We start from the raw sequence: 14,719 nt of genomic DNA, 5'->3' as shown, positions 1-14,719 counted from the left end.
CCTGTGGTTTAGTTGAAGACATGGCTTGGATCCCAAGTTGCTGTGGCTGTTGTGTAGGCCAGCAGCTGCAGCTCAGATTCAACACCTAGACGGGGAACTTCCATATGCTGGGGGTGCAGCCCTAAAAGGAGGGGGGGCAACAAAATAAAAGTTTTGTCTCATTTGTTCACTTTCACCTTTCCTCTGGTTTCCTTGTTACCAGCTGGGACCCTTCTCATAGTGCCTTGGAAAATTGAAATTTCAGACAAAACTAATCAAGTGGCCGGTGCTGCAAAAATACATGGTCCCATCCTTCTCTTGTGGCAACAAAGCACACAGCACTGCACCACACCACAGAATGTCCACCATGAAATGCCACAATGCTCTGCATAGGAAATAGTGCTGTGCCAATCTCTGGACCACATTGATCTTCAGCTTCACAGAACTAATCCAGCAAAGTAGGGAGGTGTGCCCTTACTTTCTCTCCTGAATATTCCTTCTATAGCAAAGGTATCTTTATTTATTACTCTCCCCAGATTGAAATAAGTGCTTTTGAAAGTTAGTCATGGGCCAGAATATGTTATAAAGTACAGAAAGGCTTTGTGAATGTGAACTTTGATTTCCTTCAATTTTATGTCTCCTGGAATGATTCTTAATATGAAAAAGGTATTTAATTTAGATTTAAAAATTCTGGCTGGGAGTTCCCGTCGTGGTGCAGTGGTTGACGAATCCGACTAGGAACCATGAGGTTGCGGGTTCAGTCCCTCTCCTTGCTCAGTGGGTTAAGGATCCGGTGTTGCCGTGAGCTGTGGTGTAGGTTGCAGACACGGCTCGGATCCCGTGTTGCTGTGGCTCTGGCATAGGACGGTGGCTACAGCTCTGATTCGACCCTTAGCCTGGGAACCTCCATACGCCGCGGGAGCGGCCCAAAGAAATATCAAAAAACCAAAAAAAAAAATTTCTGGCTGGATATATAATGATGTTATCTATATACTCACACGTATCAGACTATCAGTGTAAATCCCTATTGTCTTCCATTCCTCCCCTCTTATTCTCTCCTGACCCCTCTGCAGAGTTTTGCCTTGTCTATTCCCCCAGCAAAGATCTTGTCAAAATCACCAGTGCCTTCCTCCCTCATAGCTAAATCTTTAAGTCATTTCTTAGATCTTATCTAAATTGACTTGTTAACAGCTTTCAACATATCTGCATCCTTATCATTTCCTTGAAAAGCCCCCCAACCACCATTTGACTTTGAGGATTCCACATTCTCTTGATTTTTATTTTCACTCCCCTGTCGTTCTTTCGGCCTGCTTTGCTAGGTTCTCTTCACATCCCATTCCTCTAGATGTTAAAATGCATGCTCAGGGCTCAGAGCTCCTTTTCCCCGGCTTCTCCTCTCACTCTCTTGGTTATCTCACCCATCTATATATCAACAATTGCCAAATGTGTACCCCCAGTCTATTCCTCCCCTCAAAGCCCCAGATGCAGAAGGTCAAACACCTCAACATCTCCGAATCTCAGACAAACACATCCCAACACGCTTCCAAATCTACCTCTCTTGAAATCTTTGCAATTTTAGTAAATGCCAACACCATCTTTCCAAGTATTAAGCCAAAGCCTTGAAGTGAATCTTTTTTCTTTTTTGTTAGACTCTGCACCCAATCCAACAGCAAATCCTATGAGCTTAAATTTGAAAACATATCCAAAGTCCCTGCCTTATCACTAGGTACACCACTATCATAGGATCTGAAATACCATCTTGGTCAGATTATATCACTCGTGGAGTTCCCATTGTGGTGCAGCAAAAAGGAATCTGACTAGTAACAATGAGGTGGCAGGTTCGATCCCTTGCCTTGCTCAGTGAGTTGCTGTGAACTGTGGTGTAGGTTGCAGATGCAGCTCTGATCCCTCGTTGCTCTGGCTATGGTGTAAGCCAGCAGCTGCAGCTCTGAGTCAACCCCTAGCCTGGGAATCTCCATATGCTGCAGGTGCAGCCATTAAAAAAAAAAGAAAGAAAGAAAGAAAGAAAGAAAAAAGCAGAAAGCAGATTACATCACTCTTTCTTCAACCTCTCCAGTGGCTTCCCATTTCAGATAATTTACAACTTTCCAAGGCCGAAATAGATCTTAATCCCTTGGCTCCTATTACTTTGCTGATCTCATCCTTTATTATTTATCCCCTGCTAATTCCATCCCACGTCCCAATGGCCTTTCTACTGATCTTCAAACCTCCAGGTAAGTGCCTATTTTAAGCTCTGTGTTTTTTGTCTCTGTCTGGAATTTTTTTTCATCTCTACACGGCTTCTTCTCATTTTCCTTGAGTCTTAAATACTACCTCTGCCATAAAGCTCTCCCTAATTATTCTATCTAAACTTCTAGCTCTTCCCACTCTCTGTCATTTGGCTCTATTTTTATGTTCTTCATAATACTTATTGTTATCTGACTTTAAGTTTCTATTGATTTGTTTAAAGTCTGTGTCCTCCACTAGAATAGAAGTTTTAAGACAAAGATTTTGGGGAGTTCCCGTTGTGGCACAGCAGTAATGAACCCAACTGGTTTCCATGAGGATGCAGGTTTGATCCCTGGCCTTTCTCAGTGGGTTAAGGATCCAGTATTGCTGTGAGCTGTGGTGTAGGTCGAAGAATGGTTTGGATCTCGCATTGCTGTGGTTGTGGCACAGGCTGGCAGCTGCAGTTCCAATCCGACCCGTAACATGGGAACATCCATATGTCACAGGTGCGACCCTAAAAATCAAAACAAAACAAATCAAAGAAACTGTCTTGTTTCTCCCAATGCTTAGGACAGAATCTTACATAAAGAAGGTGCTTGATAAATATTTGATGAAATAATAAATGCAGGGTGATTATAGCACAGGAGTGCCATTTCTGAAGTGAAGATTAAATTGGAGTATTCATAAATTAGATAAAACCCTCATAAAGATATATGGCAATACATTTTGGTTTACCATTTGCTCTAGAGTTAGAAAAAAATAAGTGAATAACCTGTGTGCAGAATAGAGAGATATTTACACAAATTATAAGAAAATTGGGAATCTAAAGAAGATTTTATGAATGTAATGAATTTTTGAAAACTCAACACTTTTTATTTTATTAAAAATTAAAGAATTAAAAATCCTGAACAATAACCTGTAGTCATAAGAAAACAATGACAATAAAAATATAATACCCGGGAGTTCCTGTTGTAGCACAGCAGAAATGAATCCAACTAGTATCCATGAAGATGCGGGTTCGATCCCTGGCCTTGCTCAGTGGATTAAAGATCCAGCGTTGCAGCGAGCTGTGGTGTACATTGCAGATGCGGCTTAGATTCTGCATTGCTGTGGCTGTGGAGTAGGCCAGCAGCTGTAGCTCCGATTTGAACCCCTAGCCTGGGGACTTCCATATGCCAAGGATGTTGTCCTAAAATACCCAAATGACTTTTGATATTATAAAAAATGCAGTTCTTAATTGGTATAGAAATTCCATTCTAGTTTGAAATAACAGCAATATGGATACTTTCTTAACATTAAAATTACAATATCTAGTAGCTTTCTGTGGTATTTTATACATTTTTATATTATTTTAAAATTTCTTCATTCCTTCTTTGGTTTTGGATAAACTGACATTTTAATTAACGTAGTCATAACCTTAATTTAAAAACTCATCTTGGGAATAATTCAATTTGCCTTTTTCAAACTCCACTAGAGAAATTCTAAAATGAGACTTATTTATCAAAGTAAATTATGAAAACACTGCCCTAATTTTTAACTCATCAGTTTTAAAAGCACAATTCTTGATTTAAGCATTATTTACTAAACTCTATTATTATCTGTATTGTCTTTAATACAGGTGTAAAAATATACACATGAGCAGGGTTTCTTTTTAAGTCAGTGGCCAAGCCAAGTCTCTACATTATCTCTTAAATAGTACTTTGTCTTCTAATAGTAAATGCGTAAAGATATGAGTCTAGATCTCTGTACTTAGTTCTGTTTTTTAAAGTATTTTTGTCAATATATATCATAATAGATTCTTATTGGCAAAACTCCGAAGCCAAATAAAGTAAAACTACCATGAAATCATTCAATTGTCCTCTATGAAAAAAATTATCTTGGATAGTCTACCTTAATGTTAGTTTAGGGTATCAGTCATTTTCCCTTCTAAGAAATCTGGGCTGATTAGGGAAGGAGTTAGATGGTTCCTAGAAATTGATATAAAACAGTCTGAAAGCTTCTGAAAGAGCAGAGTGGATAGAAAAGGCAGATTTATAGTAGCCATTACGGACCAAATCACAGCTGACTAGAGGCCCTTAGGAAAGGGGGCTCAGGCTGCTCATATGTCTTTCATGTCTGACAACAATGAAATTCAAAATGATATTTTTTCTTGGATGTTTCTACAGCTCATGTTTAGGGATAGCCCAGAAAATTCTCAAAGTGCTTTGGTCTGCTTTGTGAGGGTAAGTATTAGGGATACTGTCCAGAATCATGGAGCACCAGAAGGGATGGAGACAGGGGTAGTTCTCCCTAACAAGTTCCATTACCATGAAAATGGAGCAGAGGGTGTAAGGAGAAATTGTCTATCAGAGGGAAGGCTCTGGGCTCATTTTGTTTTATCCATTGGGTGATAAAGGACAGCACTAATTCCAGTCCCAACATACTTTTAAATTTCCAGACATCTATAAGTAGAAACAGTCTTCTCTTCTCACAACCAGAAATGTCTGAAAAGGATTTATCATCCATTATAAATATATCTAAAAAGTCATATATATATATGGAGAGAGAGAGAGTGTGTGTGTGTCTCATGTTGGATTAATGAAAGTTAGATTGATAAAATATAATGATCTGATAGAAAAGAAGAAAACATGGCCACAAGGATCTAAGAATATCAAACTGAGTCTAAGGATTTAACTCACTGTAAAAGAAAACAATGGTAGGTAAAGGGGAAAAGGAGCAAAAGAAGGACCCTAACATCATAGGAAGATGTTGACAATATAATGTTCAATGCAAAAGGTTGAAAGTGATTATATGTGAATAAGGGTTCATTTCTTTCTTTCTTTTTTTGTCTTTTTAGGGCCACACTCATGGCATATGGAAGTCTCAAGGCTAGGGGTAGAATCAGAGCTGCAGCTGCTGGCCTGCACCACAGCCACAGCAATGCCAGATCCTTAACCCACTGAGTGGGGCCAGGGATCGAACCTGTATCCTCATGGATACCAGTTGGGTTGTTTACCACTGAGCCTCAACTGGAACTCCCATTTCTTTTTTCTTTTTCTTGCATAGCTATATTTTTTAAATACAGGTTTGTGTTAGTTGCAAAGAAAAAAAAAAGAAAGAAAAAGGACCCTACAGCCTTGCTTCCAATTGAGCATTGCTCCTGGGCCTTCTCTGTTCCATTTTCTATATTAATGTCAGGTTCGGGACACGTGCTCTGAAAGAAAATAAAGCAGGGCTAGGGGACAGAGGACAGAAAGAACTACTGTTTAGACAGAGGGATCTGGGAAGGCTTCCATTTGCCCCGAGATCAGAGTGTAATGAAATAAGGAAGATGCTGCTCCAAAGCCTTACCTCTAGTGGATGAGCACTTCCACTATAAACACTAAAGATGAAACCATATGCAATATCTTTTAACTATGTTTACATTCAGCTTTAAAACAACATCAATAAATTTGGTCTACTTTTAAATAAACTGTCTGAATTTGAACATGGAAACTAATAAAACAAAATTGGCTTGAGATTTAGCCATTGACATTCCTCAAAGAGCTTCTGAAATAGAGTTTTAACTAAAGAACAATCCCCCGCCCCTTGGCTAAGAAGGCAGCTGCAAGTCTTTCTAGCTATGCTTGTCACTATACCACCCTTCTTGTAATAATGTAACAACTGTGTGCCCTCTGTCCAAGCCAGCAGCCCTGCTAATCATGTACCCAGCATTGCTTATCAGTTCCGCTTCTGTAACCTTGCTTGCTCAGTTTCTTAGGGAAGGAACACTGTCTGCTTGGGGATGGGGGGAGGTCTGGGATGCTTACATGGGAAAATCAAGACCTTGTAGTGTATAAGAGTTACTGAGAACAAAGACCTGGTGCTCAGACTCTGGAGGTGACTCCTCTGAGCCCGCACCGGTGCTGAATAAACCTTGCTTTTCCACATCTCCGAGTACTGTTTGTCTCCTTCCTCTGCCATGGTTTTTGCGGTTTCCACAACACTTCAAGACTAAAGCGCTTTTTAAAAAAGGGATAAGAAAGTCAGCCCAGTCTCAATCAACCCGGTATATTGCACCAAAGATGACTTTGCTGTTTTCTAAAGGAGAGAGTAATATCTATTAGTGACTAGGATTTTGAAGGAATTAATAATAGAATGAGACAAACAATATGTCAAGACAAAGTAACATATTCCCAGATTAAAAAATGGCATATTCCTAGATAATATATATTAAATCGGGTGTGAATACATGCATGAAGCATGTGTATGTCTGTGTATAATTGATAAAGGGTAGATCATCAACACATTTTAGATTATTCTCAGCTAAACCCAAAGAATCTTTATTGAAATTCTTCCCATCAATTCGAAGGTTGGAGAGTTTGACTTGTATTCTCTTCACAACGCGAAGTGTTCAAAACTAAATTGCTTATTTGTCTGCATTTCTCTCAGGTGGTCTAACATCTCAGACTGTCAGGCAGATACAAAACATAATACTTCTTGCATTTTTCAAGGGCTAGATGGTGAGGCTTTGAATGTTCCAGCAAGTATTGTCCTTCTGGTGACGCCACATCAAGAGGCCACCTGGAATCTTTTTCTTAAAGACAGAGTTGTCCTCTGAAAAGATTTAGGCGGATAGTGTGAACCTGAAACACCAAGCAAAATTCTCATTAAAATGTTTTTTTAAACCAATAAATTTTATTACATTTATACTTGTACAATGATCATCATAACCCAAATTTACAGCATTTTCGTCCCAAACCTCCAGTCCATCCCTCCCCTTATTAAAATGTTAAAAATCCCAGCTCTCTAAAGGGTTGTGTTGTATGGTCTATGGAGATGGTATTTTTTTAAAAGAAAAAACATTTCAATGTCACTTTTTACACAAATCAGGAAATACGCAAAAACTGCCCTTTTGGGTGCTGAGAAGAAGGAGAGGCTGTCCCCTCCATGGGGTCTGGGCCCCGCCCTGTGTTCTCCCAGGGCTGGTGGGTCTGCAGTATCCTTCTACTCAAATGTGGATCCCCAGAGCACAAGAGGTTGAGTGGGGACTTCTGGCAGCCCTGCAACTGCCCAGGAGCCAAGGCCACGTTACTGCCTTGAGTTCCTCCTGCCTCTGGCCTCTCAGCTTCTCCTTTCTTTTCTTTATTTTCTTTCTTTCTTTTTTTTTTTTTCCTGCTATAGAAGAAATGTCGATAAGTCAATAGCTCTTTCTGCTTTTCGATTTTTTTTTCTTTTTTTTTTTTTTCTTTTTAGGGCTGCAATGGCAGCATATGGAAGTTCCCAGGTTAGGGTAGAATTGGAGCTGCAGCTGCAGGCCTACACCACAGCCACAGAAACTCAGGATCTGAGCCGTGTCTGTGACCTACACCACAGCTCACAGCAACACCAGCCCCTTAACCCACTGAGCAAGGCCAAGGATCAAACCTGCATCCTCATGGATACTAGTTGGGTTCGTTACCACTGAGCCACAATGGGAATTCCTTAAAATTATAATATATTAAGTATTGCCATTAAAACAGCAAATTATCCTCTACATTTTTGATTATCTTTAATACAAGTGGTTCCTCATTTTTCAGCAAAGAGTGTATGCTTGGCATCTAGCTAGGTCCTGTCCATATGTTTTTCCAGTAATTATTTTCTCCATCTGGTCTGTTATATAAGAAGCTGAGGCCTGGAGAGGCTGAAGCTCTCTTAAGATGTGCTCAGCTAAGACATACTAGAAACTGGCATTTGATTCCAGCTGGTACACTTCCTGACAATGCCATGTTGCTTCTCTGAACAGAAATGTCAGTAACAGTTTGAAAATCAAAACGTCATTGGCCTAAATTCAGTCTAGATGCTTTATCATTTAAATAGCATACTAGCTGAGAATAAGTATTTACCTGTAAAACTCGACCTCATAAAATTCGAATATTTGTATTAATTCTGTGAAGCATTTTTATAATATAGATCTTCAAAGAGAATCTAAAATGGGGGTTTCATTAGAAGAAAAGCATGGAAATGCTCAGCAGAGATAGTGATTTCTCATAAGATTCATAAGACAGCATTTTCATTTTTTATGAGGGTGAGGCCCCAAGTTATCAAGACCATGTAGGCATTTTCTCCTTTCAATCAAAAATTAATAAAGGGAAACTTCAGCCAAAACTGGGGTCAGAAGGCCTATAGAGGGCGCTCTCACACCCTACCTACCACTCACCTTCACATCAGTAACTGACCCCAAACAGGAAGTGCAGCTACATTCCTACCCAGCAGGAAGAAGACTCTCTTCTGGCCCAGCAACAGCCCATCCAGTGGGAAATTCAGTGGGAAACCCAGCAGCTCGGCCAATGAGAAGCCATCATCTCTCAAACTTACACTTTCCTCCAATGAACTTTCATTTTTTCCCTTGCTGATGACTTCCTTTCCTTATCCTGCCCTCTTTTTATAAAAACTTTCCAAACCCTGTAACCCCTCAGAGTATCTATTTGCCAGATGAGATGCTGCCTGATTCATGAATTGTTTAACAAAACCAGTTAGATCGGCTCATGTACTCGGTTGATTGTTGTTTTTTAACCAACAGTAGCGAAGTGCTGGCCTTTGCAGTTTTGCTGTTTATATAGAGACTCCCGAAACAGAGCCAGAGGCTACAAACACTTGGAATTCCCTCTTACATGGTCAAAATTGTCCTCTCCAGATAGATGATCTTTAATTTCTCTTTCCAAAACTTGAAACCTCCCATATTACATCATTTTATTTGTGTATGGAGAACACTGACCTGTCAAAAAACTTTGACCTGTCCACATGTGACCAGCAAACTCCATCAGTGTCAATGAACTTTTTCGAGGTGTATCTGACTGTCAGAAGAAAAAATAAAATGAGGGATGAGTTTTATTATTTCAAATATGTTTAAAAATCAAAGTTCTGGTTCATAGAGAACCTACCTGAAATGTATGAGTTGTGCTGGGCCGTGAAAGTTGTTCCTCGGTCAGAGATCTTTCTCGAAGAGGTGATCGTTCTACACTGTCAGGTATTGCACTCAACACACGGTTTTGTGGATGCCTTCCTCTGAACTAAATGAAGGATAATATGTTCTTGTTTAAAATAAATGCAATCCTTAAAAAGACAAAGGAGAATCTATATATGCTTCAATCAGTCACTCATTTATTCATTCGTTCACTTGCTTAGTTGGCTTTTATTTAGATATTACTACATATAATGTCTACTGAACACACATCAAAATATACTTTAATTATGTGATTGTATTTTTTAACCTGATAAAGTGGTAATGCTCTAATAAATAAATATGGATTAAAAAGCTTTAACCAGGAGTTCCCATTGTGGCTCAGCAGGTTAAGAACACGATTAGTATTCATGAGGATGCAGGTTCACTCTCTGGCCTCACTCAGTGGGTTAAGGATCTGATGTTGCTCCAGCTGGCTATGGGGTAGGTCACAGATGTGGCTTGAATCTGGCGTTGCTGTGGCCAGCAGCTGCAGCTCTGATTTGACCTCTAGCCTGGGAAATTTCATATGCTGCAAGTGTAGCCCTAAAAAGATCCAAAAACCCCACAAAAAAAACCAAAAAATCTTAACCACCTAAAAATCAATATGAAATTATGATAGAAATATAATTCTGCATTTGTGAAGCATCCAACCTTTGTTTTCAACATATTTGATTTCTTTTACAAGTTCACTCTAAGCCACAAGGTTCTAAGGTTAAATATTAAAACTTCGCAACTCCTGCATTCTGGGAATGAGTTTTATTGCTGTGCTCAAGGAGGCCCATGGAAGGCAAAAGAAACACTGCCTCCACTGCTTTTTCTCTCTCTCGGCCTTTATGTTTCCATAGTTGGGGTTCTTCTGTGTTTTGTAAAATAGATACCAGTTACTTGTATCAGAGTCAAGTGGGCCTCCACTGTAATCTGGGGGAAATTAGGTTCTATCTTCCCCAGACCCTTTATGAGGCTGTGGCTGAGTTGAGCTAGTGTGAAGAAGACATTGCCTCTCTACTGCAGTGAATATGGTAAAGGTTACCCGTAAAAATGAGAGCTGATACAAATGGCAGTGTATTTTACTATGCTCCTAATCTATGCCAGGCATTATTTGACATCCATAAATTCATTTAGTCCTTATAAGAACTCTTTGAGGAAGGAATCATGCCCTTTTATAAATGAGAAAAATTACGGCTTGGGGAGATTAATTTGTACCAAGTCATATAGAGAGTTTGTGTGGCAGGATTCAAACACAGATCTACCTGGCTCCTGAGCTAACCTTCATGCTAGCCTGTTCACCACACCCTTATGACCATCAGGTATTTCCCTGATGCCTGGATGTTCTGATTTAGTTCAAGCCGAGTTTTTATTTCATAAAGTATTGAATTAACCCTCCCACCTCCTGTAAATTCTCACAAGCCATTTACTTTCAGAAAGCAGATCACAGGGATGTTTTATGTTACCGAGTTCATGTGGAAGTGTCCACATTATGTTTTGTTTCTTTGTTTGACAAAAGACTCTCTAAACGGTGCACTTAAGTATAAGGAAATCTGTCTTACGGCAACAGGGTGGGATCCGGGCAGTGGCATATTCTGCTCCCCCGTCTCTGAGCCTATTGGGGGTAACCTGCTCCTCGAGGTCTGAACTGGTGGGGAGGCCGTGCGATCCATGCCAGTTTGCCTATAAACACAACGTCATGATTGAGCATCCAAGTGCAGAGAGAGAGACAACCAAAGCACAAAACTCCTCATCTGGCTTATTAACCACATCTGCCTCCCAAAGGAAAGGCAAGGAGGATGAGCTGAGCTTCAGGAAGAGGAACGCTGTGGGGGACCAAGCCTCAGCTCCAATCACCTCCATGTTTAGCAAGGGCACTCAGCCTATATTAACTGAGAGCTGGAGTTCCCATCGTGGCCCAGCAGTTAACAAATCCGACTAAGAACCATGAGGATGCAGGTTCGATCCCTGGCCTTGCTCAGTGGGTTAAGGATCCAGCGTTGCCATGAGCTGTAGTGTAGGTGGCAGACACAGCTTGGATCTGACATTGCTGTGGCTCTGGCATAGGCTGGCAGCTACAGCTCCAATTTGACCCCTAGCCTGGGAACCTCCATATGCTGCGGGTGCAGCCCTAGAAAAGACAAAAAGACAAGAAAAAAATAAATAAAAAACAAAACAGCAACAAAAAAACTGAGTGCTCAACCTCTGTACAAAACAGAAGTTATTGAAGGTTTAGCTCCTTACCTTAAGGAGACTAGTTACAGAGAATACAGCAAGTAATTAGATTACAGTGTAATGCAGTTGATGTCATATAGTGCTATGGTGTATGCTTCTGAATATAAGTATTGTAGAAGTTTAGGAAATGGAGCAATCAATGAAGGATATAATGAATTCTAAATGTGGAAGGCCTAGCTGAGGAAAACCACAAGGCTTCATGTAAGGACATAAAAGGAAGAGGTATGGAAAACTAATATTGAGAAATTGTCAGTTATTCCTACATAATGTTCACCGTACATTATGATGGTAAAAATATAGAAAAAAATGAAAATTTCCAGTAATAGGGCAATACTTAATGAATTATCACATAATTATATTTTAGTCATTAAAAGCATGCTTTCAAAAATATCCAATAATATGGAAAACATGAATAATGTTAAGTGATAAAAATATATGGAAAAGTGCTACATTATACAGTAGTGAGATCATGCTAGTATTAAAAAAACAATAATGGAAAGAAAAGAAGAAATATAATCACAGGCAAAATTGATAGTAAATTTAGCAAGAGTTATCATTTTTATATTTCTATTGTTTAGCAGACAGTTGATCTTTGGTTGCTACTTATATTTTTGGTATTGTCCTAATGGTCCACAGTGAACCTGCAGCACTTTGATAATTAGAAAAAATACGGTGCTTTAATAAAAAAAAAAGACAGAGCATTAACAAAATCATATAAGTGTGGAGTTCCTGCTGTAGCTCAATGGAAATAAATCTGACTAGCATCCATGAGGACGCAGGTTCAATCCTTGGCCTCACTCAACGGATTAAGGATCTAGCGTTACCATGAGCTGTGCTGTAAGTCACAGATGTGGCTTGGATCTGGCATTGCTGTGGCTGTGGCACAGGCCAGCGGCTTATAGCTCCAATTGGACCCCTAGCCTGGGAACCTCCATATGCTGTGGGTGTGACATCTAAAAAAAAGACCAAAAAAAAAATATCATGAAAGTGCTGAGCTGGTATATTTGTGGGTCAGAGAAGAGATAATGCTGACCAGAATCAAGCTAAGTGATGAGAAGTAACAGAAAGAGACGCCATAATCAAAGACATGATCTGCCCTCAAAGGGCAAATGCTGGTTCTTGGGACAAAAAAAACCACTTACTCTTTTTACACATAAAACACAGTTATTAAAAATAGTACAAAAACTCTACAGTATACTTGTGGAATTAAAATTTCACAGGTGGGGTAGGAATTAGAAAAGATACTCTAAAAAGACTTCTTAGCATGGCGATAATTTTTTAAAATGTTGAAAGACACAGGTCTACAGCTTGGGGTGGGGGCAGCCAGGACAAGAAGTGAAAGTACATTGGAGGCATCTGAATTTACCTCAATAGAAAACAGAAAAGGCTTTGGACGGAAGCCTGACAGGTGGGCTAGGAGGAAGTGGAGAGAGCCAGGAATATGCTGTTGACACAGGCAGAGGGCGAAGGGGTCCCTGGGGGCCAAAGTGACACAGAGGAGGGAGTGAGGTCTTGAAAGAATTGAACAGAGCAGACTCAAACCTAGAAAGAGCACTTCTAATCGTGAGGAAATGCTAACTTAGTACACCTGCAAGGGGGGCCGTGGGATGCTTCTTGAAGGTGTCCAGTCATTGGTTAAGCACTGGCAGCTGCTTACACCCCCCACCCCTGCAGAGGATCCTACATACAGTCCCTGTAATAACCCCTCCTTTGCTGCAGGAAGCCTGGTGGCCGAGTGGCCTAGAAAGTGATCTCAAAGCTAGGTAGCACTGTAGGGGCATCCCAGCTCTGCCTCTCCCTCGTGGGATGATCTTTGGCCAGTTATTCAACTTCTTTCAGCCCCTGTTTCCTCATCTTAGATTTGGGATAATGCACCAGCTTAAAGGTTTGTGGTAACTCATAAATAAAAGAATGAATGCGATCCATTTAGCTAGTGCTGGAAACATGAAAGCAATCAGCAAACATCAGCAACTGTTAACCTAAGTATTGCCTGACACTTGAGGGACTAAGAAAAGTGGAACGTTCCTATGTAATCCTACCATAAAGGAAGAAACAAATTCCTTTCCAATAAGGCAACGATTTGAGGTTGATCTCTATTGTCAAAAGCTTTTCTGAAATTCCTTACACAGAGTGGAACTTGTCCTTAGAGATCAACAAAAACAAATAGGTATATGTCCCTTTTATTTTTACAGCATTTTATGTACAGCAATTTTTTTACACCTCACAATGAAAGGATTCATTACATAATTTAAAAGCAGTAGTTAATTATTATTTTTACAGACTCTGCCATTGAAACCCATCCAAGATCACTTTGCCATCAGTTTTCTTTCACCTCTTCCCTGTACTGTGGGTTCATAGCCATTACTTTAGAGTCTGGTGTAAAGAATCCAGCTAAGTAAATCCCATAAATTTGCAAATTCACGTTAAACATCCAAATGAATGAACTATTTAGAAAAGTGCCCATATCAGATTTGATGGGAGGAGCAGCCATTGTGGCTCAGCGGTAACGAACCTGACTAGTATCGCTGAGGACTCAGGTTCGATCCCTGGCCCTGTTCAGTGGGTTAAGGACCCGGCATTGCCATGAACTGTGGTGTGGGTCAAAGATCCGGCTCAGATCCAGCGTTGCTGTGGCTGTGGTGTAAGTGGGCAGCTGCAGCTCCAGTTTGACCCCTAGCCTGGGAACTTCCATATGCCGCATTGCAGCCCTAAAAAGATTTGACAGGGGACACTTTGTTAGGAATAAAACATAAACCCCAACTGACAAGCGTCTCTGTCCTCTGTGACCTTTGGTTTACCATAAGAGAAACAAGACTTACAGTTTTGTTCCCCTAAGAACTTCATCACTGTACACACTGGGGATTTTTATTCTCTGTGCATCTGAAGTAAGCGAAGGCAGCCTCCTGTGTGCCAGTGTTTTCTTTGCGGGCATCTGCAGTCCGCGAGCATCTGAGATCCGGGCCAGACGATGCTGGGCTGAGGAAAAAGCACCGGCCCCTACACCCAGAGCTTTGTCCTCCTGTTCATTCCTGGGGGAGGGAAATCAAGTTAATTACAAGGACTTACACATATGCCTGTTATTAGACTGTGTGCAGCATGGCCTGGAACACAGAACAAATCCTATGTGTTGAATGAAAGATTAGTGTTTCTAGTTCAATTTTAGTTTCAATGAAGGATCATCAACGGGGAAAAAAGACCAATGTTTCTAATCTGTAATCAAACTCAGAAGATTAAGAACTCACAGCTACATTCCCTTTTTCTTATCTGCCCCAACCTAACAGGATTTGCTTTGTGGTGGATATCAGAATAGTGTGTTTTGACTCTTTCACACTGGCTGCATGTGCCTGG

The 14,719-nt window shown here is 40.4% G+C and overlaps 1 protein-coding gene across 7 annotated transcripts in view; it reads right to left on the bottom strand.

Annotated features, from left to right (window-relative positions):
* Positions 1-6,475: 6,475 nt before the first annotated feature.
* FAM149A (family with sequence similarity 149 member A) overlaps positions 6,476-14,719 on the bottom strand; it is a 44,104-nt gene continuing 35,860 nt past the window's right edge. For all 7 annotated transcript variants that reach the window (XM_085000979.1, XM_085000980.1, XM_013984058.3 and 4 more), the window contains 5 exons: positions 14,191-14,400; positions 10,699-10,819; positions 9,090-9,218; positions 8,924-9,002; positions 6,476-6,812 (listed from right to left, as the gene is read on the bottom strand). In XM_085000979.1, the coding sequence (XP_084857105.1) occupies positions 6,739-6,812; positions 8,924-9,002; positions 9,090-9,218; positions 10,699-10,819; positions 14,191-14,400 (613 nt within the window). In that variant the 3' untranslated portion in view covers positions 6,476-6,738. The remainder of the gene's footprint in view (positions 6,813-8,923; positions 9,003-9,089; positions 9,219-10,698; positions 10,820-14,190; positions 14,401-14,719) is intronic.

This window comes from Sus scrofa, chromosome 15 (assembly GCF_054392235.1).
Source record: "Sus scrofa isolate SSC_HxYL_T2T_F1_AM1 chromosome 15, Sscrofa_HxYL_maternal_Yorkshire_Landrace_v2.0, whole genome shotgun sequence".
NCBI lineage: Eukaryota > Metazoa > Chordata > Mammalia > Artiodactyla > Suidae > Sus > Sus scrofa.
This window is presented reverse-complemented; position numbering and strand designations above follow the sequence as displayed.